Below are 25540 nucleotides of genomic sequence, written 5' to 3' on the forward strand. Positions count from 1 at the left end.
CAGGAGCCGGTCCCAGTGAACGTTCTTCCCACCCTGCGCTTCCCCATCAAGCCCACTTGGTTTTTGCGGGGTCAGCAGCCCGAGCCTCCTAAAAGACTCCATGAACAGCCCCTCCCTCACACTGCCAACGGCCAGCTTCTGCAGTGACGTGTCTGACCCCAAGAGAGGACATGCGTCCATGGCATCAAAGCTCCAGGATAAATGGGGAGCACTTTACTGGGCTACCTTTACTCGGAGGAAGAGACAAAACAAAACAAATCTCTTTTCACATAGTGAGACAAACCCAGATAAACTGGGATGTTGAAGGCAAAATCCCTAATTTCCAAGATAAAACAGGAAATTTCTCCAAGTTCAGAGGGCTCACTTGCAGCCACACGGAGGCGGTGGGACCCCTCCCACCACAGAGGACAGCCCGGCCAACGCCTCACTCCCCTAGGGAGCCCCTCTGCTTTGGGCTTGCTCTTGGCTCATGCTGTCCCCATGGCCCAGCCCAACTGGAACCAGGTCTCCGTCCCTTGGACAACCCCCTCACCACCCAAGGCTCACCCCGGGAAGCCACCTCCAGTGCTGCAGCCCCCAGGGTTCCCCACCCCTGAGTTCTCCATGGTGCCGGGGGCCATCCAGCCGCGGCTCACTCAGCGGCTCCTTGTCCTCTTCTGTCAGCCGATTTCTCTCAGCTAAGTTTTCGGGCTCCCTGCCTCCACATCTCTATAGGGTGGGGGTGCCCCACCTTCAACGCCCTGGGCCTGCTTCTCTCTCCTTGGACAATACCAGCCAGGCTTCCTCACTTACTGCGGAATCCAAACCCCCCTGCCCACCCACCAGTCCCACACAGGTGTCCGACAAGCAGCATGAACTTCATGGACACAAAAGACTGAACTTCCCCTCAAAAACCTGTTCTCCATTCCCAGTCCCAGGTCTGAAATCTCCCTCAACTCAGTCAAAGATGACACACCCCTTCCACTCAGGGCTCCCTAGTCCTAAACTCCAACTCCAATCCCCCAAGTCTGACCTGCTCTACCTGCAAATGCAGCCCGACCCACCCACTCCTCTCCTCCCCTCAGTCCCCAGGCCAGCGGCCCCTTCTCTTGCCTCTTTGAATAAGTCTTCAAATGGTTATCTCTGCTTCCATTCTTGTTCTGTCCAAGTTATTTCCCCTCACATTTTTGATCCTTTCAAAAATGTAAGTCAGATCACATCACTCCCCTGCTCAAAACCCACCATGGCTTCCTCCATGGTGAAACCCTGTATGGCAGTCGCAACCCCATCGGGCCCCTGCCCACCTGCCAAACCTTCTCTCCCGCCACCGCCCATCGCTTCACCGTGCCTTCACCCACTCTTCCCTCTGTCCCCCACTCTCTTCCCTAAGACAGCGGCCTCCCCCGGCCTCCCCAGTTTAAGGCCCCTGACAAGGCCCTCAGCCCGCTCCTAAGCCAGTTACTTCCAGCAACGCGACCCCAGTGCAGTCCCTTCTGTAGAGGGAGAGAGCCCTGGCCGAGACTGCCAAAATCCAGTCCTAACCTTGGGCAGGTTCCTTCTCCTCCCAGGGCCTCAGCCCACAGTCTGTGAAGCGGAGATAGCACAATACCGGCCCCACAGGGAACCAGGGTGGGAACTAGGCACCACAATGCACAGAACACAGCACAATGGCCCAGAGCAAGTCCCCGGGACTATTGGCCGCTGTTATCACCAGCACTTGGTAGCTTCTTGCTTGGACTTTCCCACGCGCCCATGCAGACCTATGCACACAGCACAACCATGACAAATACCAGCTGAACGAAAAAATGAAAGCGTCAAGGAAATAAGTAAGAACCTGGGAAAAGGCGAGCACAGGCACCTACGTGAGAGGAGGCACTTGAAGCCGAGCAAAAGAGCCGGAAAAAAAGGACTGGCACACACGCCCGTGCTGCCCATGTCCCAGGTCGCCCACGACGGGAGACGCCGTTGGAAGAGGCAGCAGATTCATGACAATGGGGCGCTTGTCCTGACCGTGTGGCCGGACCCTGTCCTACGAGCTGTGAGGCCGGGAACGTCGGACAGTGCTCAGCGCCTCAACCCCCCTCCCAGCCGCCAGCCTTCTCTGCTTCAGCTTTAACACAACAAACCCTGCCTTCCCGTGATCCCCTTCTGTTTTTCTGGTTTGCTGCACTTTTTTAAATTAAATGAGATACACCAGTGTATACCAGGGTGGGGCAAAAGCAGGTTCACAGTTGTGAGTACATGAAATAGAGTTTATGCCTGTATTATTAGTGATTATTGTATTACTTCACATATGAACGACTGCAAACCCACTTTGGCCCTCCCCATATAAAAGCAGCAGTGATGTTCTAAGGTAAGGAGACTCGAATGATGAAGAGGAAGCCATGAACTGCGGCCGTCACCAATTCAGTAACACTTCTCACTCTCAGAGTGCTTTAATGTACACCGTGTGTGTGAGACGTGTGTGTGTCAGTGTGTATCTGTGTTTCTCAAACTTGGCTGAACGCTGCAATCACCTGAGGTGCTTTTAAAGCTGCACATGCCTGGATTTCACCTGCGGATCCTGACTTAACTGGCCTGGGGTGCAGCATGAGCCCCGGGATCTCTAAAAGCTCCCAGCGTGTTTAGAATATGCGGCAGAGCCTGAGAACCCCTGATGCTGGACCCTAACCGCCGCCTTCAGGATGTCAGGGCAGATGACAGAGCTAGGTTGAGAGGGACTAGGACACTTGCCCAAAATTCCCGGGCTAGGAAATGGCGGCGCTGGGGCCAGCAGCTGCCGTCCCCCAGGAACTGTGCTCCGGCAGAAGTCGGCGGGGCAGGGAGGGCGGCCTCACCTTGCAGCAGCAGTGCATGCAGCAGAGCGCAGGCAGGTCCTCGTCGGCCTCCAGGGGGCGTACGCAGACAGGGCAGTGGTCAGGGCGTGCAGGGGCGGCCTGGGCCTGGGGCACCCACAGTCCCGCTGCCAGCAGCAGTGGCTGTGGGTCCTCGCTGTAGCTCTGCAGCAGCTGTTCGGCGCCCCAGTGGGAATGGGCCAAAAGGTGCTGAGCCACATCTGGCTCTAGGTTCAGTGTCTCCTGCACCTGCCGCACCGTCTGCTCCATCAGCCCTTCCACCTCCTGGGGGCTCATGGTGCGGCCTGCAGGCAGCTGAAGAGATGCCAGGGCGGCCACAGCTTCTGGGCTTGGGGGCAGAGAAGGGTCAGTGGTCAGTCTCCCTGTCCTGCTTATGCAAGCTGCAGACTGAACCCCACCTTGTTCCCCTGCTCTCCACTTGCACATCCCTGCTCGTGACTGCTTAACCAGCTGGAGGATGACCACCCAAACCAACTGGTACAGCAGGGTCCTCCCCAGAAGCATCTGCAGTTTCGGGGGCTGGGCTGGCTGTTGCAGTGACAGGGGGCACTATAGGAATCTAGTGGGCAGAGGGGGACGCTAACTGACCTACAGTAGATGGGACAGTCCCACTGTAGGTCCCACCCAAAAGGCTACCAGCTCTGATGAGAAAGAGCCCGCGGCCTTTCCAGTCAGCGCGGCCTGTGGGCCGGCAGTGCAGGCAGCTCCCTGAACCGGGGCCTGCGTTTCAGCAAGATCCCAGGTGCTGCACACACACGGAGAGAGAACTCACTTACACCCCATGCAAATAACAGGCATCAAAGTGGTGCCACAAAAACTTCTGGTGAACTGGATCCAAGTGAAAAGTTTTAGCTCATTAGGGGGCACCTATGGCGGGCTCCTCTGTAGGACAAGCTTCCCCAAAACTTAGAGTCTGTACATTTCACTGAACAGAGTACACAGTTAGCACTCAGTGCATAGTGCGTATTTCACGTTTGCTTAGAATGAGAGACATATACGTAAAGGAGCTTACAGGTCTGGGTCCCTTGCTAAGGGCTGACTCTAGGAGGGTGGGGACAGCAAGACCCTTGATTAGAAAGGAAAAGAAGGGGCAATGACACTGGGAGAGGGAGTGAGGACAATCAACTTGGGGGAAATTCAGGGAGAGGGGAAACGGCATTAGACAAAGAAGGAAATGAAGTGCCTCCGCACAGGGGAGCCTGGCTTTGGCACTGCAGCCCCTCCCAAGTTGTGGGAGCCCACCCCTCTGTACTGGCTTGGAGCCCCTTCAGCAGGGGGAAGGGGCTGAGGGCAGCTACCTAGGACTGGAGGCCTCGGTGGTTTGGCCGCCACAGAAGGGCACCTCTGCCTGCCCGCGGCAGGGCTCCGTGGGCTCGGGGGCGGCGTAGGTCAGGATCTGGGGCCAGTCATCCCGCTGTTTCACGTAGCCCTGGCCCAGGAGGTGCAGGATGCAGGAGAAGACGTCTGTACTGGTACACGCCACGCCGCCGGCCACCGCTCGGCCCAGGCTTCCCGGAGAATTTGGACCCTTCTGCCAGGCCTCCAGCACCTGGACAGAGGAGGGGACACAGGCAGGCCCTGTTTATGCTGGGGTTAGCCAGCCTCCCGAGGCTCGATGCTCAGCGGAGCCGCCTACTGGCTGTGTGACTATGGGTAAGTTACTAACTCTCTCATGCCTCATTTTTCCTATCTGTGCAATGGGAGTCACTATGATAATAATAATGCTGCCTATCCCACAGAACTGTTATGCAGATTGCCAACTCTTAGATTTAGGACCTGGTCTGAGGGTAAACACTCACGCCATGTCTTGTCTCTGCCTTCCGTCTAACTGCCCTGTCAGGAGTAGAAAACCCAGACAGAGATGTTACCCTACAAGGCCTCACACTGAGAGTTTACCTTCCCCTGCAGTGACCCCAGGCTCTAGCCCCCATCCCTAACCTCATGGTGCCCTGTCTACTCACCAGACAAACCAGGTGATCCATGTGGAGACCCTTCTCCCCATGGGCTTTGAGAATACGGACAAGAAGGCAGCTCAAGAGGTTCCTCTTCTGTTCCAGAGTCCGGCCCTCATCCTTCTCTACATTCAGGTACTTCTGGGAAGGTACCAGCCACAGGGCCTCCCCACAGGGCCGGAGCCCAGGCTCACGAACCCGCAGCACACCTGAAACTCACTTGCGGTTAGTACCCAAGGAGCGGAAGGAACAGAAAAGGGACCCCATTCTCACTCCCTGCTACACTACTCCACCCTGAGAGCGCCACCCACTAACAGCAGAGTCGCAGGCCAGCCCCAGTGACCTACCTCCACGTGGGAAGTCCTGACCCTCATGCAGGGTCAAAGGGCCATTCTCAGAGGTGAGGGGCAAAAGCGCCTGGAGCAGTAGCTGTGTGGTGAGGTCAGAATTCTTCAGCAGGGTTTCTACCGACACCTCCTGGTAAGGAGAAACAGGGCCAGTCAGAAGTGGGAAGAATGGAAGGAGGAAGTTTAGGAGAACAGTGGCACACAAGGGGGAAGAAAAGACAGAGGGAGGCCGAAGGGCTGAGGCACCTCTGTCTGATTGAAATTTAATAGCAGCCACATCTGCACGGTGGACACGTGCAGAGTCTGGTCCCCAAACTGCAGCTCAGCCCGGCCCAGCCACGTCCACTGCAGCCGCCGATGTGGTCCTCGGACGGGGTGGTTCTGACCTGGGAAAGTTTTGAGAAAAAGGGCGGAGACAAAGAGGGGAGACAGGGGGTTAAGGGTTGAGGCGAGGGTGTACTATTAGTTAAAGTTGGCTCCTGCTAGTCTCTTGGCCCCAGCATTTACAGCTTCCAGAGCTTGGCCCCCTCCGTGCCGCCTCCCAGCACGTACCTGGGAGTCCACGCCACGCCCAGCCCTGGGTCAGGCAGGCTCCTCGGGAGAAACGCCAGAGCCCTGGGGTTTTGCCCTTAAGGAGCTAACGGTTGCACAGACCTACTAGGCTGGTGTCCTGTTTTACAGCTCGGGCAAGTGAACTTCGGATGTTTGCTTATATTAGACAGTGAAGATACTGTCACAGGGAGCAGTATCGGAAAGAGCCAACCTGAGAGGTCATGCTCTCTGGTCAAAGACGGGACAACATGAACATCGAAAAATCAGTCAATTGGTCAGTCAATACGCCTGCAACGGACTGAAACACAGGAAGTATTTTTCAAACCTATGAATTCACAGTGATAGTTTTTTTCTTTTTAAGAAGACCTCATTGGTCACCTTGGGAGGATGCTAGAGAACCAATACATTGTTCTGAAAACTGGTCCAAAGTAAAGGGAGGAGGAAAGAATCGAGCCTTTCCCACCCCAACTGTACTTCAAGGGACTAAAAGTTGGTGACAAGTTTCCCTTTTCAGAGACAGCATTTCAGCCAATACATGAAGAAAGAACAAAATGAGCACATCAGTGGTTCGTAGCCCCCAACGAAACGACAGACCTGCGCGATGACAACGCACGAGTGTCTGATGAAAAGCTGATGGGAAACTACGTGTGCGTCAGACTGACAACCCAGAAACCCACTGACCCCTCAACAACAGAGACAGCGAGACGCGCAACGCGCCTCCTGGCAGAAGGGCACAAGGCCACCGAGGAAGCGTTCTTGCCCGAGAAATCAAACCCAAATCTGAAAAAGCTCCACAGCTAAACATGAGTGTTCGGGAAATGCAGGAGACGGAGCAGTACGCCAGGGGACACCTGTGGATGCAATCAGCAAAATCCCGCCTGTCAACAACTTTATTTGGCAAACAACCTGGTTTCCTCCACAATGGCAAAAAGGGTAGAAAAAAACCCCAGGGAGATGGGGCCCACAGATTAAGGGAGATAAAAAACAGAACTAAATCAAATGCCACGTGTGGGCTTTGTCTGGATCCTCAATAAACAAAGAAAACAATTAAAAAAACTCTAGAACATTAAATGTATATTTGATGATATTAAGAATTGAACTTCTAAAGACTTAAGGACTGTAGTGTCCCTGCCTTTAAAGACAGTCTTTATCTTTTACACTTCAGGGCCAGGCAGCTGGGCGGGAACGCAGAGTAAACACCACGGGCCACGAGCTGACCCACGTTGCCGACTGGGATCTGTCTATTTTGTCTACTTTTGCGTATGTCTGAAATTTATCATAATAAAAAGATTTTAAAACCGAGGCTGAAAATAAACCATTCTCAAACAAAAACTGCTGGTTTTCCATCAATACTCCCTCAACGAGGAAACTTCTAAAGGACAGACTTCAGAAAGAAAACTAAACGCACAAAAAAGGATGCCCTGGCTGGTGTAGCTCAGTGGATTGAGCACAGGCCTGCGAAGCAAAGGGTTGCTGGTTCGATTCCCAGTCAGGGCGCATGCCTGGGTTGCAGGTCAGGTCCCCAGCAGGGGACACATGAGAGGAAACCACACGCTGATGTTTCTTTTCCACTCCTTCTTCTTCCCTTCCCCTCTCTCTAAAAATAAATAAATAAAGTATTTTTAAAAAAGAAGAATCAAGATACAAAAGGAATGGTGTAAAGCAACTGGTAAGACAGCCAATCTAAACACCAACTGAATGAAACAGTAACACTAATGACTGAAAACAGATCATTCTAAAATACTGAACAACAGTGACAAGCAAGATTTGAGTTAGAGCTGAAGCTAAGATTGTGTATGGTCTTTTTATTATTCAGGAAGGAGGAGGTGATACTATTAACAAGTCAAACATATAGCTTAAAAACATAAGGATAATTGGCCATGGAAACAGAATATGTAACTGCCAAAACTGATAAAAACAAAGAGTTAAAAAATCATCAATCTAAAAGAAAGAAAAAAAAGCACAAAAACTCAGTGTAGAATCCTATCTGTAAAGGTGTTCAATTTATTCTTCTTCTTTTAACTACAGTGTTTTACATACAGGGGTTGGCAAAGCTGATCTACAGCTGCAATACAAACAATACAATAATTAATAAAAATAATAATAGAATAAACTGTTTCGTGTACTTACAACTGTAAACCTACTTTGCCAACCCCTCTGTTCTATTGTATATATGAAATAACTAAAATTTTAAAATATAAGAAGGATAGCCCTGGCTGGTGTGGCTCAGTAGATTAAGTGCCAGGCTGTGAAACCAAGGATTGCCGGTTCGATTCCCAGTCAGGGCACATGCCTGGGTTGCAGGCCAGGACCCCAGGGGGTGGCACACAAGACACAACCACACATGGATGTTTCTCTCCCTTTCTTCTGCCTCCTTTCCCCTCTATCTGAAAATAAATAAATCTTTTAAAAAAATAAGCTATAAGAAGAATAAACTTAAACATAAAATAAGAGGTTAAAAATAAAAATCCAGTATGTGGTTACTCATAGTAATTATAAATAGGCTAAAAATGACAACTCAAAAAGAGATCATTAAGTTGAATACAAAACAAATTCTAGGTATTTACAAGACACATGCCTAAAATGCAAGAGTATGGCTAACTTACAAGTACAACGATACGGGGGGGGACGACTCCCAAGCAAGGTTTTAAAGTATCTCCCCCAAGAGACTGCTTATTGAGAGCAGCAAGGGAAAACAACAATAACAACACAGTGGAGAACTCAAACCTCTTGACCAGACTGTCGAAATTAACAACCCAAAAGGGCAGATCACAACTGACTGCTTCCCAGTGCAGGGCCCTGAGAGGCATGCAGATCACTTACTCAGTGTTCTGGCTGGGAATGCACACCCGGCACCAACCATGAACAAACACCACACAAATGGAAAATGAGATACTGTTAGGAAATTTAGAAAGCCTGTGTTCTCCAGAAATATCAATGTCATAAAAGACAAAGAAAGGCTGAGGAATTTTTCCAGATTCAAGAGGACCAGAGACACGACAACGAACAGAATAGGTGACCCTAGACTGAATCCTGTCCTGGACTAAAGAAAGGAAGAGACATGGAATCAATTGGTAAAGCTGGAATACAGAAATATCAAATGTTTAAAATTGATAAATGAATTACGGTTATATAAGAGAATACCTTTATTCTTAAGAAATATATATTAAAGTACTTAGAGGCAAACGGCCAGCATATATATGCAATTTACTCTCAATTTTGTATATACACATGCACATATACACATACATATATACAATTACGTGTGTGTGTGCATATATAAACTCGCAATTACAGGCATACATATTTATGTGTGCACACATCATACACACACTTTAGTATATGTATATACATACAAAGAGCACATGGAAACACCAATCCAGACAAAAAGCAAAAGGACAGAAAAAGAGGCACTAGAAAAACACCCACTAAAGCAGGCTGGTGCACTATAAACACAAGATAAAAACAGACTCTGAGGCTTTGTTAGAAAGAAGGTCACATGTGGCTAAATTTAAACTGGTTAACGTAAATAAAATTAAATATTCAGTTCCCTGCCGAACCACTCACATTTCAGGTGCTCAACAGCCACAAATGCCCATCACCTCTCACAGAGCAGAACTTCACCACCACTGCAGAGAGCTCTGTAAGCAGCCCTGCTACAGAATCTCAAAGTTGTATGTAATAACACAGTCAAAATATATTTCAAAGTTGCATGTAATAACACAGTCAAAATAACACAGTCAAAACTATGTGAGGCAAAATTTACATACTTAGTTTAAAAATTCACTATCATAAATGGTAGACCACAGCATACCTCTCTCAGCAATAGATCGAGCAGACAAAAACAAGCAAGGTTACAGAAAAGCTGAACCACACACTGGCTGGCTGGCTCAGTTAGCTGGGGCACCATCCCCGACACCAAAATGTTGCGGGTTCGATCCCCAGTCAGGACGCGTATGGGAGGCAACCAACTGATGTTTCTCTCTCACATCAGTGTTTCTATCTCTGTCTCTTCCTCTCTCTCTAAAATCAATAAATACATCCTTGGGTGAGGATTTTTTTTCAAAAGAAGAAAATTTGAATAATACAATTAACAAGATCAATTTAGTGAAATATGTAGACTACTGTACCCAGCAGCTGGAAACACACATTCTTCTTAATCACACACGAACACTTACAAACTTGGCCATCTACTTGGCTATATCGGGAGTCTCAACAGGTGGCAAAGATTCGGTATCACAAACCATGTTCTTTGGCCACAATGGGATGAAGGCTGAAATCTAAAATAGAAAGATAACTAAAGAAATGAAACAAAGAAAAATCTGCTTGGAAATTTTAAAATCTACTTCTAGAAATACAGTAAGACAAAGGAGAAATAATAATAAAAATTAGCAAATTCCTTCAACTACACAAGAAATATGTTACATAATAAAAACTTATTTGACACCTGAAATACTCATCAGCAGCAGAAAGGGTGAATATATCCCTCCAATGAAATACGACTCAGCAACACCACAGGACAAAGTAATGATAAAACTGACAACCTGACTCAGTCCCACAGACATTAAGTTGAGTGAAGGAAATTAGACACAGTAAGATATATGCTCTATGATTCCATTTACATGACATTCAAGTACGAGCAAAAATCTATAGCGACAAAGTAAAGACAACGGTGTCTCTTGGCAGAACATACTGACTGGAAAGGAGGCACGAAGTTAGGAAGATTTCTGGGTGCTGGAAGTATTCCACACCTTGACCTGGGGGGTAAGGTAATGCATATGATATAAAACTCGTTAAGTCATAATTAAGATGTATGCATCTTACTGAATGCTAATTCATACCTCAATAAAAAATATTAAAAAACAAACCCCCAAACCCTACAGAATGAAGCTAAAGTAACATTAAGAAAGAAATAAATAGGACTTCCACCAAGATGGAGGCATACATGGAAACACTACGCCTTCTCGTACAACCAAGTTTAAAAACAACAAAATTTTAGCAACAAAAAAAGCAGCCAAACCACAGAAAACTGAACTATATGGGAGTCCAACAACAACGAACCACTCAGCCTGACTGGTAAGAGGAGCGAAGCCAGCAGCGGAGCAAGTGGGTCAAAAAAGATTCCCGACCCAGGCTCGCAGGCAGCTGAGGGCGGATCCCAGGTGTGGGGTAGCCACGGGTGGGTGGACCCAGTGAAGGCGCAAGGTGGCAGGCTGGCCGCAGTCACACATTTGCACACAGATAAACCAGCGAAGGAGCGAGCAGTGAGACAGACCGCGCAGGCCCCAGCAGTGAGAAACAGCAGAGGGGACCACCACTGCTCCCTCTCTGACCCCGCCCCCACATACAGCATCACAAACCAGCCACCTGGGAGGCCCCGCCCTGGTGAACATCTAAGGCTTCGCTCCTCATACATAATGAGCCCGAATAGACCAAAACATGGCTCAGGAAGAACTCAAACCCCTGGAGCCGATAACTCTTAAGCGATGAAGAAATTGCCAACCTATCAGATGCACAGTTCAAAACACTGGTGATCAGGATGCTCACAGAACTGGTTGATTTTAATAACAAATTAGAGGAACATATGAAGGCGAAACTAATTGAAACGAAGGGAAATGCACAGGAAACCAATAGTGATGGAAAGGAAACTGGGACTCAAATCAAAGGAGTGGACCAGAAGGAGAAAAAAAATGACCAAACAGAAAAATATGAAGAAACAAGAATTCAAACAAATGAGGAGAGGCTCAGGAACCTCTAGGACATCATTAAACGCTCCAACATCCGAATTATAGGGGTACCAGAAGGGGAAGAGGAACAGCAACAAGTGGAAAAGTTATTTGAACAAATAATAAAGGAGAACTTCCCCATTCTGGCAAAAGAAATAGACTTCCAGGAAGTCCAGGAAGCTCAGAGAGTCCCAAAGAAGTTGGACCGAGGAAGAAACACACCAAGGCACATCATCATTACATTAGCCAAGATTAAAATGAAGGAGAGAATCCTAGAAGCAGCAAGAGATAAGGGGACAGTCACCTACAAAGGAGTTCCCACCAGACTGTCAGCTGATTTCTCAAAAGAGACCTTACAGGCAAGAAGGGACTGGAAAGAAGTATTCCAAGTCATGAAATCCAAAGACCTACAACCAAGATTGCTCTATCCAGCAAAGCTTTCATTTAGAATGGAAGGACAGATAAAGTGCTTCTCAGATAAGATCAAATTCAAGGAATTCATCATCACTAAGCCCTTATTATATGAAATGTTAAAGGGACTTATCTAAGAAGAAGAAGATAAAAAAGATGAACAGTGAAAGGACAGCAAACTCACAGGTGGCTTTTTTTTTTAAAGATTATTTATTTATTTTTTTTAGAGAGGAAGGGAAAGAGAGAAGGAGAGAAATATCAATGTATGGTTGCCTCTCGTGCATCCCCTACTGGAAACTGGCCTGCAACCCAGGCATGTGCCCTGACTGGGAATCAAACCACGATCATGTGGTTCGCAGGCCCGCACTCAATCCACTGAGCTACACCAGCCAGGGCGCAAACTCACAGTTATTAACAGCCACACCTAAAACAAAAGCAAACTAAGAGGACAGCTAGATCAGGAGCATACCATAGAAATGAAGATCACATGGAGGGTTAGCAACAGGGGAGTGGGAGAAGGAGAAGGGGGGAGAAGGTACAGAAAATAAGTAGCATAGATGGTAGGTAGAAAATAGATAGGGGGGAGGGCAAGAATAGTATGGGAAATATAGAATCTAAAGAACTTGAGACACATGGTCATAAACTAAAGGGGGGGAATGGTGAGGGAGGGGTGTGCAGGGTGGAGGGGAATGAAGGGGGGGAAATAGAACGACTGTAATGGCATAATCAATAAAATATATTAAAAATAGCCCTGGCTGGTGTAGCTCAGTGGATTGAGTGAGGGCCTGCGAACCATATGATCACAGTTCGATTCCCAGTCAGGGCACATGCCTGGGTTACAGGCCAGTTCCCAGCAGGGGACTCATGAGAGGCAACTATACATTGATATTTCTCTCCTTCCCTTCCCCTCTAAAGGTATGTAAATAAAATCTTTGAAAAAGAAAAAAAATGTTAAAAAATAAATAAATAAACATATATATGTATATATTTAAAAAAAAGAAATTAAAAAAAGAAAGAAAAAAACAAATAGCCTTAAATACTATTATTTGCAAAGAAGTCAGAAAAGACTACGCATGTAACTTGGAGTTAGAAAAAGAGAACCAATTCACACATGGTTGAAGGAAATGATGAGAAATTAATGAAGCTCGAACCCACACTCTCCCCCTTCCCCTGGAGACTGTTCCTTCCCAACTGTGTGCTCCTGCCCACAGGTCCTCTCCTGCCACCCCAGGTCTCACCCCCCTCTCCAGTTGCCTGTCCCTATCTCCTCACTCTGGCTGTAGAAATTGGAGAAGCGGTCAAGAGCATCACAAAATTCTGTGGGAAGGCACTTTCTGGGATGGTACAGGTAGCAGAGTGGGGAGACAGGCCAGCAGCGTGGTGACAGGACCAGTATAGAAACTGGACTTGGATCTTCAATAAATAGTTCTTCCCCAGCCTCCTGTTCCTCCTCTTCCTCCTGAGAGACAGAAGAATTTCAAGGGCTCTTGGGCTCCCTTCTTTGGTGTCCTATTATTCTCCCGCTCTTTTCCCTTGCTCTTACCTCTTCTTCCAGACCCTGTTCTTCCTCATCCTCCTGCTCCAAGAGCAGCTTGTCAAGCCGCTGGAGCTGGTAGATGTGGAACTGGTGCTGCAGCTCCTCGGAGGCGCGCAGGCTCTGCAGCATCTGCTGGGGGAGGCGTCTGGGGAAGCAGGGACCGATCTGCTCCAGCACGGCCCCCTCCAGCCAGCTGGAGCCCAGGCTCAGGAGACGGTCCGCCATGTAGTGCCTGCAGCACACAGCCCAGGCCCAGCCTCAGTGCGGGCTCTTGCCATGCCCAGCCTCCTGCTCCATTATGTCAGGTCCCTCTGTTGCAGCCAACCTGGGTCACGGGCCTACCTCACCTCTTCCTTCCCACTCCCTTTCTACCAATGTCACGGCCATCTCCAGATCTTAATCTCTCCTCCCCAATGCAGCCTTCCTCATCTTCCCTCTGAGACTCAAACCTTTGCCCTGTCTAGACTCTCGGCCTCCTATACCCTACCTCTCCAGACCTTCACTCACTGGTAGAAGTGCTCAAAAGCAGTGGCCAGCTCCAGGCCAGAAAGGACCATGATGGGCTCCAGGTGCCGCTGAAGCTGCCCCAGCATACCTGCTCCAGGGGCTCTGCCAACCAGGCAGCACTGGATTTGCTGGTCGATGTGTCTGGCAAACTGCTCACTTATCTGGGGCAATGGAAAGGGCACCAGCGAACAATGAAGAGAGAAGGGGGAGTGGAGGAGAGTGGGGAGTGAAAGGAAATGAAAGGGCAGAGACGCGATCCTCAGGCATGAGCTCACAGACCCCGCTGCCGGCTGCCCGGGAGGCTCGTGGGACTCACATGAGTGGAGGTGAGGAAGGACTGCTGCAGCAGGGCGCCGGAGAAGCCACTGTGCAGGGCCAGCGTGAAGGCTGCCCGAGACCCGAAGAGCTCTGAGCCTGCTCTCTGCAAGTGCTCGTAGAGTGTGCAGTACCGAGGCACGAAGTCTGGGGCCCTCCAGGCCACGGCCAGGAACCTGCTGACCTGAGAAAGAGCAAGAAATGTAAAGTCCCAGTACGTGGACAGACTAGAAGACCGCCCCCCGCCCCATGTTCAGCTTCCTTCTGCCCACCTGCTCCTGCACCACACTCAGCCAGCACTGCGTTACGTTCCTCAGGCTGCTGCTTGGAAGAACTGGTGAAGGTCCAGGGCTCCGATCCTGACCCTTCCTGTTCCTGCTGACTATGGAGACAGAAGGCAAAGCGAGGAGTTTTGTCTCAGCCCCCAGGGGAGTCCTGGAGTCTCGGGTACTGACTTCTGGAAATGCCCACGGCAATGCAGGAAGGAAGAGTAAAATCCAGGAGTGGGGGAGCCTGACAGTATCACTGCCCAGGTTCTTAGTTCAACCACTACAGCTGGGACTTACAGGGATGAGTGGATGGCTCAGGAGAAAGCCCAGGAGGAGGCTCCACGTGCACCAGCAAGCGGCAAAGGCGACGAACTCGGGAGGCAAAGGATGCGGCCCGACTGGGCGGGCGGCGCGAGCTCTCCTTCTGCTCTAAGTACTGACCCAGCAGCCATCCCAGGGGACTCGCACCTTCTGCGTCTAGAAGAAGAGAGGTCGGAACAGGTCTCCACGGGGAATGGGGCAACGGACAGCCCGGGAGGAGGAGAGAGAAGGAGCAATTGTACAGAAAGGTTTGGGGGGGCAGCACAGCCCTACCCCCACCCCCAACCAAGGTTTGCTTCAGCTGGAGTCTGGGGATATGGTCACAGGCTGGTGGTGGGATGGAGGAGAAGGTTTAAATACCAGAGCCTCAGGGAGCAGTCTCTAGGCAGGAAGGAAAGGAACACTGAGGTGACAGGCCTTCAGGGATAAAGATAGGAACCAAGAGAACCAAGAGCATTGACCCAGGCAGTCCCTGGAAATAATAACAAGGAGCTGGTTAGTGGGGCCAGGGGTCGGGATGCTTACCAGGGGAGGTGATGTTCTGCACCAAGGGGCTGACCAGGGCCTCCCAGCAGGTCTTGCCCAGTGCTTGGGCGGCTTCATCGTCAAGGAGGAAGCGATCGGCAAAATTCTGCTCGTGGCGCAAAACCCTGTTCAGTCTGGGGACGAACAGTGAGCGGTCACGGACTGAAGGCACAGACTCCCTTGAGGCCTCTGCTCAAGTGCAGTTGACTCCCAACTGCCCTGCGCTCACTCCCTCCTCCAGCTCCTCCCTGGCAGCACACACTCCTCACCTGTGTGCACTTTCCCTCACGTCCTGGCTGCTGCTTTACCTTTCAGACATCCACAGGAGTGTGTACCTCCTTCACAGTGTCCTGCTCCCTTCGCCACCTCCCCTCCCTCCTCCAACGCTGCCCACCTCCTGCCGCACCCACCTGGGACAGAGCTGGAGGAGACGCCTGCGGTCCTCTGCTATGTCCCGGCTCCAGGCTTGTGCCCGAATTGTGTAGAAAAGACATGTACGGCGACAGAGCTGCTCTCGAAATAGTGGCCAGAAAGTGGGCTTGGGGCCCAGGACCTCCACACCCCGAACCCGGGTGTCAATGCCGCCCTGTAACATGCACAGACTTATCCGTCACCTAAGTCACTAAGGAAACCCTGTGCTACCTTCTGATCCCCAGCCCCGCCCCCCTCTGCCCCACCTGCTGGCAGCGCTTTATGCGAATCTGGATGACCTGCCAGAAGCGGTTCAGGTTCTCCAGGAGGATCACCCGGCTGGCAGAGGGCATCACGTTGACCTGGTGGGGGGCAGGGGAGAAGAGGGAGAGAGAGCTGTCACCTCCAAAAAAGGGGCTGGAAGGACTGCTGACAGCAACCAAGTCTGTGATGGTATGTGCCCATCACGGCCCCTGCACTGAGCCCCACATTCCTAACTCTGCTCAGGGCTTGCAGGAAGAAAGGGGTGTGGGTGGTCCCCAGGGGTTGGGTCCCTCTGATAAGGCCCTGGGAAAAGAGGATGGGGATTAAGGAGGGGGGATCACGAGGGTCCCCACCGTGTTGAGCTCAGTGCTGATGCAGCTGGTGCTGTCACCCCCAAACACCACCACCCTGGCTGGCATGTAACTGGAGTCCTCACTGGCCACCAGCAGCGTCAGCTGCCTGGGAAAGAGAAAGGAACCGGTTAGAACCACGACCACGATCTTCGTTCAGAACGACTCCAACCCGACACTTGCTCCCAATTCCTGTCCGTCTGCTTAAGCATCAGTCTCCCCTAGACCCTCTGCTCTTGTATTTGTCTCCCCACAAAGTGACTTCACTCAGACTCCTATTTTCACCACAAAATTAACACCCTAATGACACAAAATCTGGCCTTCACTCCAGACTCGTCTCCTGAGCTTTCACGCGTGTGCCCCACAGGCACCTCAGAGTCAGCACGCCCAAATGGGACGCCCATCTGTCCAGAGTACCCGTTCCTCTTCCTACCCCTCTCCTGGGAGAGGACACTGCCACTGCAACGTCCCTCTCCCAGCTGCCCTCAGCAGGGCAGTGGCAAGTCCTGCAGACTCCACCTCTCTGAGATCTTTCAGGCCACCCCCTCCTGGGTATTCCCAACCCCTCTGCCTACCGGAAAAGTCATCACTTCTCAACGAGGCTACTGTTTAACGCTTCCGACTTTTTCTCTTGGCTTCCAACCCAAACTCCCATAATGCCAGATGAGCTTTCCAAACAAAAAAAATCTAGTTTTGTCTCTTCCCTTCTTAATATCCTTCCATGGCTCCCCCAGGTCAGAGTGAAGCTTATGCCTCTGAGCTCACAGAACTCTGTGATCTGGCTCAGTCTACTTTTCTGGCTTCGTCTCCTGCCTCACTACACATACCTTATGCTCCAAACAGATACACCTACTTAAAAGTTCACCCACATCCATCACTGTACTGTGGTCTTCCTTCCACCTCGCTCACACGCTGTCCGTCTGCCTAGAATACCCAGTGCCCTCTTTACCTCACTGCATTGTACTTCAAAACTCAGCCAGCCAACCCCTCCTCCAGGAAGCGTGCCTTCTCCAACCTCTCGGGTGGCCTCACGATCTGGGACACGCGTTGACCACAGTGCTGTTTCTCACCCTACGCTCTCACTGGTTTTCCAGCCTGGTTTCCCTGCTGGACTGCAAGTTCCCTAACGAAGACCCCATAAGGTACTGTCCTTGCAGCTCCAGACCACTGCACAGGGCCCGGCACCACGTACACATTAATCAAATGCCCACAGGAAGAGTGGGTGAGTGAGTCGTTGGCCTCCCCCAACACCAAGCCCAGGGAGTGACAACTGTACCCGGTGGGAGAGCGCGTCCCCAGGCTGGGGAGGCAAGGGAACGTCTATACCTAGCACAGGGCTGTGTGTCTGTCTATTCACTGCACAAAATGGGCCTGAGTGAGTCCCTCAGGGATCACAGGTAGGGTGTGTGTGGGTGTGCACACCTAACCAAAACACCACGGTGCATGTGCAGGGTGATGTAGTGGGAGCCGGTGCTGCCGTTGGACTCCCAGTAGGTCTTGGGGTTGCGGTCCGTCAGCTTGCTGGCCCGGTGCGGGTTGGAGGACACCTCCACCTTCTCCCAGCACTTGTCCTCCTTCACTTCCACACTGGAGCCTGGGGACAGTGGGGAGGGGTGGCGATTACAGCCTGGTTAGTTGAGAGAAAAAAAGAAAGGGACTAGAGAGCAGGAAAGAAATGGAGCAGACGCTGGGGTGGGAGCCCGGAGAAAGTGCACGGGGCACAGACCCTGGCAGAGGTGCCTGAGGAGCACGTCGAAGAAGGGGATGTTGATGGGTCGCTGGGTCCGTCTGTGGTCTTCAATCTGGTCCAGCACCATCTGCAGCCGGAACATGAGAGAGAAGGGGAATGAGAAGGGAAAGCAGAGAAAATAAAAGACATATATATATGGAGAAAGTCAGGTGGCAACAAAATACTGAACCAATGTTTCCCGAAATTTTGGAAGAATAGGAGCATGTGGAGTAAAGGCTGGGAAACAAATACCCCGGATGTGTGACCACTCATGTCAATCAGGGACGCCAAATGGGGACAAACACTGACTCCTCTGCCCCTGCTTCTGGTTTACAGTGTCCCTGAGCTCTGTACCCACAAACCTCCTTACCTGAATGCAGCCAGCGAGGATGGTGGAGGTGAGGCTGCTATAGAGCTGGGCGTGTTTTTCACACTCTGTCACCAGGTCCCGCAGCTCGCAGGCCAGCAGCAGCTGAGCCGAGTACTTGTCCAGGACCTTGGAGAGGGTCTCTTTGGCTCCCAGGCAGCAGAGCACCACCGCATAGTCCTTATGCATCGAGGCCAGGCGATGCAGGAAGCAGAGCAGCTCCTGAACAACCTGAGCCCAGAGCCACAGAGATTAATGCGTGAGAAACGAGGCCGAGCCACCTAAGGGTTGAAGGGTAGGTCTAGTAAAAGGAACGTCGTGGCTGAGATTTTGCAGCAACTCAGAAGCCTAGGGAAAGGAGAGTACCACAGACAGGTAGGAAGGGACACTGGGGTGCTGGGCCTCCAGAGTGAGTTGGCAGGAGCTGAGCGTGGCTCCCCGGGCTTCTTCCTGCCAGGGCCACGCTATCTCAAGGGCCAACCTTGTGCTTGAGCCTAGCAAACCCTGAAGGGTGGAGAGCAAGAAATGTCTGGGTTGCCAAATGTGGGCTTCTGCCATACACAGAATCTAAAATCCAGGTATAGCCAAAAGGCTTATACAGGCAGACCTCATTTTCCTGCATTTAGCTTTATGTTTCACAGATGTTTTTTGCAAATTAAAGGCAAGACCCTCCACCAGTAAAACGACTACAATACTCGCTTTATTGTGACACTTGCTTTATCACGAAACTCATTTTATTGAGGTGGTTTGGAACCAAACCCACAATATCCGGGACGTGCGCCCAAACTTCAGAGGCCCAGGTCTGGAGACTCTTTTTTTCTTTTTGTAAGATTTTATTTATTTTTAGAGGGGAAGGGAAGGAGAGAGGGAAAGAAATATCAATGTATGGTTGCCTCTTATGCGTCCCCTGCTGGGAACTGGCCCACAACCCAGGCATGTGCCCTGACTAGGAATCAAACTGCAATTGTTTGGTTTGCAGGCCCACGCTCAATCCACTGAGCTACACCAGCCAGGGCTGGAGACTCTTGGATGACATTAGCCTTCTCCTCCTTACCCACACCTCCCAGCATCCAGACCCATCCAGAAAGGCTAGTCTGTGCTCTCCAGAAGCAGCTGGTGCCCCCAGAGGCTGCCTTTCCCTCCGCAACCCCTGCCAGGGCTCTAGTACCTCAGAGTCACTACTGGGGCCACTCAGGCAGTTGAGGCAGGGCTCCAAGACCTCATGCCAGGGGAGGGCCAGTGCCTCAGAGTGATCCAGCAGCTGGGTCATGACCCTGTGAGGGGACGAGAACAAGCAAAGTCCCTGCAGTCAGCCAGCTCCCCTGGCTCCCAATGCACGGGGGCCCGAACAGGTCCCTCACCTCAGCGTGGTCAGCAGCAGAGTTTTGTTGGGTCCAGGGGCATCCAGAGCCCGCAGCAGCAGGAGTAAGGGCTGGGTCTCCTTCTGGAGACGCTTGAGGAGGGGCCTCACGGCACCCCTGGGGCCGCCCTCCCGGCACAGCACGCGCTCCAAGTCCAGGAGGAGATCTGCAGATGGGCCCCCAACCAGGGACCGAATCAGCAGCTCAGGGGACCCGCCCTGGCCCCAGGCACTGGGGGTCTCCAGTGTTGCTGCCCAGACACAAGGGAGGAAGAAAATACGTATGAAGGGGATTTGTACAAACTGCTCAAACCGAGAAATGGGCAGTTCCTGAAAATCACCCCAAATTGTCCTCCCATTTGGAGGATACCTGCAGTTTTTACAGGACTACAGAGTATTTTCTTTTCTGACCTGAAATATTTATCTAGTTACATCTGAAAAAAAAAATGACTGGTATGGTAAACACTGTCATAAACAGTCACGTTTATACATTTTAATTTCTATGACCATAAGATGATACTTTATTATTAAATGTGAGCTATGCTGTTACATAAGCCAATAAACGTTAGCTGGTACAATTGCAGCCCTGAACCACTTGGAGTGAGGGCTTCAGAGGTACCGACTAACAGACACGTCCTGCTCAGTTCAATTTCTCCCCTGCTCCTGTGTTTTCGCTTGTTTGTTAAACACAAAGGGCTTCCTCCCCACAACACAACATCAGTGTTTCATGTTTCTAGCCACAGACTTTCTGTGTTGTAAGTTACAATTCCCCTGCAGAAGGCCTCTCTGTAAGTTGCTTTAACCAACCTCCGCTGCCCAACGAGACAGGACCACACCCAGACCGCACAGAGGGCAATCCTCGCACATTTAAAGCCATTCAGAGAAGGTGATTTCCTTGTACCTATTCTAGAGTCTCCCTTTCCTCTTGGTCAGGAAGTTCTATGAAAGATCTAACTTAATCACCAAAGCCCTCATTCATTTCCTGAAGGCTCACTGTGTCCTTCCAGTAAGGCATGAGGACATGAACGGCAGTACTCCTGGCCACAGGCTGGCACCGTCTCATTCCTTGGCAGAACCGCCCCCTCCACAAAAGTACCTGCATGCTCAGGACTGCCTGGTGGCTCTGAGTAGCGATTAAGAAGCGTCGTGAGTACGGTGCGTGTGGTGGGTATGGGCTCCGTCTCCAGCACCACCCCTGAGTGCCTAAACAAGGTTTCTCTCAGCTCCTGGGTTATAATCTGGCCTCCCAGAGTGTGGTGGTTGCACAAAAGCAGGCTGAGCAGGATCAGGCCGTTTCTCACTGCAGAGGAGCACCTGGGGGAGGGAGGTGAATGCAGCAGAAGCAGGAAGTGGGTACACAGGGGAGAAGCCCTGCAGCTGGGGAAGAATGGGCTCCAGGGGCCCCTGACCTCAGGTACTCCGCCCAATCCCAGGAAGGAAGGTCGGGGGGGGGGGGGTGTCACTGCTCTCTAGTTGTCCTACTCCCAACCACTTGTCCTCTCTTCCAATGACAGTTAGAAAGGCCGCTAAAGTTATCACCCAGAAGTTAACAACATGAGGGGACTTTCTGTGGAGCTCATGAGAATTGGGCAGAGGAGCAGTTGTGACAGGCTCAGCGGGAGTTAGAAGTTCGGGGGTGGTGATGTGCTGACCCCTCAGTGTTTAGCATCAGGGTCACGGCTGCAGGGATGGTCAGGAGCAGGCTCTCGGAGCCCGGGCGGGTGGCTGAGTCGATGCTCGCAAAGATCTCTCTGGTCATCTGCACGTCAAACAACGGGTGGACAGGATGTGGGCTGGTAAGGAAAGTGGGGATCTCCGAGGAACTGGCAATGGCCAGCATCTTCAGTGCCTGCAGGGGAATGGAGATGCAGAGTGATGAGTGGGAGCTGTTTGCAAACAGGTCAAGAGATGGAAATGGAAAAGGTAGTGACAGGACATCAAATGCTAAAAAACGAAAAAGGAAAAATCAAAGCAAACAAAAAACCCGGGGCTCTAGCAGCACCAAGGCCACACGAGGGCGGTGGCTGCCCCTCCTGCAGCTCTCCCTCAGGTGGTGGCCCTGTCACAGCACCGAGCTGTCCTCAAAAGCCTTCCTCGATGTGGTCTTCCTTCGTGCTGGACCACTCCTCCCTTTGCAAGACCTCTCTTCCTTGACTCTCGTAACTTCGTGTCCTCCTGGTGGTTCTCCTTCTCCCGTGTTCCTCCGCCCGGCCTTTCACTTTCAACGTGAAAGTTCTTGTCCCCCTTCTCTTCTCACACTGCACTCCCACCCTAGGCAACCTTGACCTCTCCCACAGCTTGTTACCACCTATAAGTTAACACTCCCAAACCTACACGCCCTGGCCTCCAAAGCCAGTGTCCTGCCCCCCTCGACAAGGCTACTTGGGTTGTCTGGTAGGCAGAGTGGTTGGAATTACAGGAAAAAATACCTGTATACCTGTAACATGCACACTTGTTTGCTGGTACTATAGAAAAAATAAAGATGAACACTATATTGCTTGAATGGAGACTGTCTCTCCTAATAAAAGAGTTGACCTTGAGGCCCTGGCTGGTATAGCTCAGTGGATTAAGCACAGGCCTGTGAACCAGAGGATCACGGTTCAATTCCCAGTCAGGGCACATGGCTGGGTTGCAGGCCAGTTCTCTGCAGGCCAGTTCCCAACAGGGGATGCATGAAAGGCAACCATACATTGATGTTTCTCTCCCTCTCTCCTTCCCCTCTAAAGATAGATAGATAAATAAATAAATAATTTTTTAAAAAAAAGAGTTGACCTTGAGAAGAAACCCTCTAGGAATTAGAAATAATTCTCAGGATAACCCCTCTTCTGAGACCTGGATCCTCAAAGCGAATGCTGCCTCATGGTTAGGCTTTTCCCTTTGGCCACCCACTCTCCCCCAATTAGTTAAATTCTGTAGATCTTAAGTTATCAACAAAATGATGCAATTTTGTTACAGGGCAAGAGTTTGAATTTAGAGGCAAATGCTGTACTCTGGTCACGCGGTTTGAAAGGGCCAGGTAACTCTTTAAGCAGACCTGGCCTGGATATGAATGCTTGGCTGCTCCTGGGAGGATCAGCCCCTGCTAGACCCACAGAGGAAGGCGCCCCTCTGCCTCTCCCTGGGGTGACCTGCTCTAGGAGGACACGTGTTCCTGTCCATGCTGCTGCCTTTATGCTGTTGCAATGCAACCTCAGAACCAGAACTGAGGCCTGCCGGTCCCCCACTCTCAGGCTATGCAGAGCACACCTGGCCCACATCCTGCCAGCACTTATGTCTGGATAAGCCAGGAGGCCAATTCTGTTAAGCTCCCCTGGACAAGAGCCTCCCTTCCCTACTCTCTGGGCCCAGGGCAGCAAGACAATGGCAATGCTAGCTGTGTCTGACCCACACCTGAGAGAGGGTATTTTCTGTGTAAGGGCACCACTCAGATCAAAGGGTAGAAAACTACTTTGTCACATCTAGAAAATTAGTCTTTAACAAGACACCTGAGGACTCCCGACCAAGATGGAGGCAGACACACTGTCCTTCCTCACACAACCAAAATAAGATCAACGACAACTTAAAAATAAAAAATAACCAGTAATGGCAGAAAACTGAACTGTATGGAAGTCCAACAACCAAGGAGTTAAAGTAGACTCATGCAGAGTGGTAGGAGAGGTGGAGATGGGCAGCCGGGCAGAGAGGACTCGCAGCAAAGCAGCAGCTGACAAACTCTGGGTGCCTAAGGCAGCAGCCGGTGGACTCAGAGTGGCAGTGGATTGTGGAGGGGCGCAGCATGAGAGGTGGCAATGGACCAGGAGGTCCCACATTCATGCGTAGATAAACCAGGCGAAACTGGGGAGCGAGACAGACTGCACAACGCAGGTTCCCAGCGTGGGGAAATAAAGCCTCAAAACACCAATCAAAAATATCTGTAGGGGTTGAGGTGCTGGGAGAAACTCCCAGCCTCACAGGAGAGGTCATTGGAGAGACCCACAGGGTCTTAGAATGAACACAAACATACCCACATGGGAATCAGCACCAGAAGGGCCCAATTAGCTTATAGGAAGTGGGGGAAGTGACTGAAATCTGGCAGAGAGGGGAGCATACGCTATTGTTCCCTCTCGGACCCCTGCCCCACATATAGGTCACAATCCAGCAACTGGGTTGCCTGCCCTGGTGAACACCTAAGGCTTCGCCCCTCACTACGTAACAGGCTCATCAAGACCAAAAAAAAAAAAAAAAAAAGGCCCAAACAAAAAGAAAGAACAGATCAAAGCTCCAGAAAAAATACAACTGAGCAACAAAGAGATAGCTAACCTACAAGATGCACAGTTCAAAGCACTGGTGATCAGGAAGTTCACAGAATTGGTTGAATCTGGTCACCAATTAGATGAAAAAATGAAGGGTACACTAAGTGAAATGAAGGAAAATGTACATGGAGCCAACAGTGACAGGCTCAAAGCAATCGAGTGGACCAGAAGGAAGAAAGAAACATCCAATCAGAAAAGAATAAAGAAGCAAGAATTCAAAAAACTGAGGACAGGCTTAGAAACCTCCAGAACATCTTTAAAACGTTCCAACATCCAAATTATAGGAGTACTAGAAGGGGAAGAGGAACAGCAACAAGTGGAACACTTATTTGCACAAATAATAAAAATAATAAAGGAGAACTTCTCCAATCTAGCAAAGGAAATAGATTTCCAGGAAGTCCAGGAAGCTCAGAGAGTCCCAAAGAAGGTGGACCCAAGGAGGAACACACCAAGGCACATCATAATTACATCAGCCAAGATTAAAATGAAGGAGAGAATCTTAAAAGCAGCAAGAGATAAGGGGACAGTCACCTACAAAGGAGTTCCCATCAGACTGTGAACAGATTTCTCAAAAGAGACCTTACAGGCCAGAAGGGGCTGGAAAGAAGTATTCCAAGTCATGAAAGGCAAGGAAGGACCTACATCCAAGACTGCTCTATCCAGCAAAGCTTTCATTTAGAAAGGAAGGGCAGATAAAGTGCTTCTCAGATAAGGTCAAGTTCAAGGAGTTCATCATAACCAAGACCTTATTTATTTTTTTAAATATATTTTATTGATTACGCTATTACGGTTGTCCCATTTCCCCCTCTTCATTCCCCTCCACCCTGCATACCCTCTCCTACCCACACTCCCCCCTTTAGTTCATGTCCATGTGTCTTAAGTTCTCTAGCTTTTACATTTCCCATACTATTCTTGCCCTCCCCCCGTCTATTTTCTAATGACCAAACCCTTATTATATGAAATGTTAAAGGAACTTATCTAAGAAAAAGAAGATAAAAAACATGTATAGTAAAATGATAGCAAATTCACAATTATTAACAACCACACCTAAAACAAAAACAAAAACAAACTAAGCAAACAACTAGAACAGGAACAGAACCACAGAAATGGAGATCACGTGGAGGGTTAGCAATAGGGGAGTGGGAGGAGGAGAGAGGGGGAAAAGGTACAGAGAATAAGTAGCATAGATGGTGGGTAGAAAATAGGGGGAGGGCAAGAATAGTATGGGAAATATAAAAGCCAAAGAACTTATGACACATGGACATGCACTAAAGGAGGGAAGGTGGGTGGGAGGGGGTGTGCAGTATAGAGGGGAACGAAGGGGGAAATGGGACAACTGTAATAGCATAATCAATAAACTATATTTAAAAAAAGACAATGTATTCACACCAGAAAAAAAAACAAAAACAAGACACCCAACTGTAATTAAAAAGTCATGGGAGGGTCATGCCTTTTTTGTACCTGAAAATGC

General features: G+C 50.3%; 1 protein-coding gene across 1 annotated transcript in view; it reads right to left on the reverse strand.

The window, feature by feature from the left end:
• CUL9 (cullin 9) overlaps nt 1-25540 on the reverse strand; it is a 39463-nt gene that overhangs the window by 4846 nt on the left and 9077 nt on the right. The window contains exons 9-30 of the mRNA XM_053668305.1: nt 21430-21626; nt 20874-21091; nt 19779-20028; nt 19586-19691; nt 18421-18648; nt 18048-18138; nt 17744-17915; nt 16325-16430; nt 15974-16069; nt 15707-15882; nt 15297-15430; nt 14748-14927; nt 14454-14563; nt 14183-14365; nt 13867-14027; nt 13365-13591; nt 13095-13283; nt 5380-5519; nt 5134-5263; nt 4796-4995; nt 4133-4383; nt 2817-3162 (exon numbers count right to left, since the gene is read on the reverse strand). Of these exons, the coding sequence (XP_053524280.1) occupies nt 2817-3162; nt 4133-4383; nt 4796-4995; nt 5134-5263; nt 5380-5519; nt 13095-13283; nt 13365-13591; nt 13867-14027; nt 14183-14365; nt 14454-14563; nt 14748-14927; nt 15297-15430; nt 15707-15882; nt 15974-16069; nt 16325-16430; nt 17744-17915; nt 18048-18138; nt 18421-18648; nt 19586-19691; nt 19779-20028; nt 20874-21091; nt 21430-21626 (3891 nt within the window). The remainder of the gene's footprint in view (nt 1-2816; nt 3163-4132; nt 4384-4795; nt 4996-5133; nt 5264-5379; nt 5520-13094; nt 13284-13364; nt 13592-13866; nt 14028-14182; nt 14366-14453; nt 14564-14747; nt 14928-15296; nt 15431-15706; nt 15883-15973; nt 16070-16324; nt 16431-17743; nt 17916-18047; nt 18139-18420; nt 18649-19585; nt 19692-19778; nt 20029-20873; nt 21092-21429; nt 21627-25540) is intronic.

This window comes from Artibeus jamaicensis, unplaced genomic scaffold (assembly GCF_021234435.1).
Source record: "Artibeus jamaicensis isolate MK-2021 breed Jamaican fruit bat unplaced genomic scaffold, CSHL_Jam_final contig_484, whole genome shotgun sequence".
Taxonomy (NCBI): domain Eukaryota; kingdom Metazoa; phylum Chordata; class Mammalia; order Chiroptera; family Phyllostomidae; genus Artibeus; species Artibeus jamaicensis.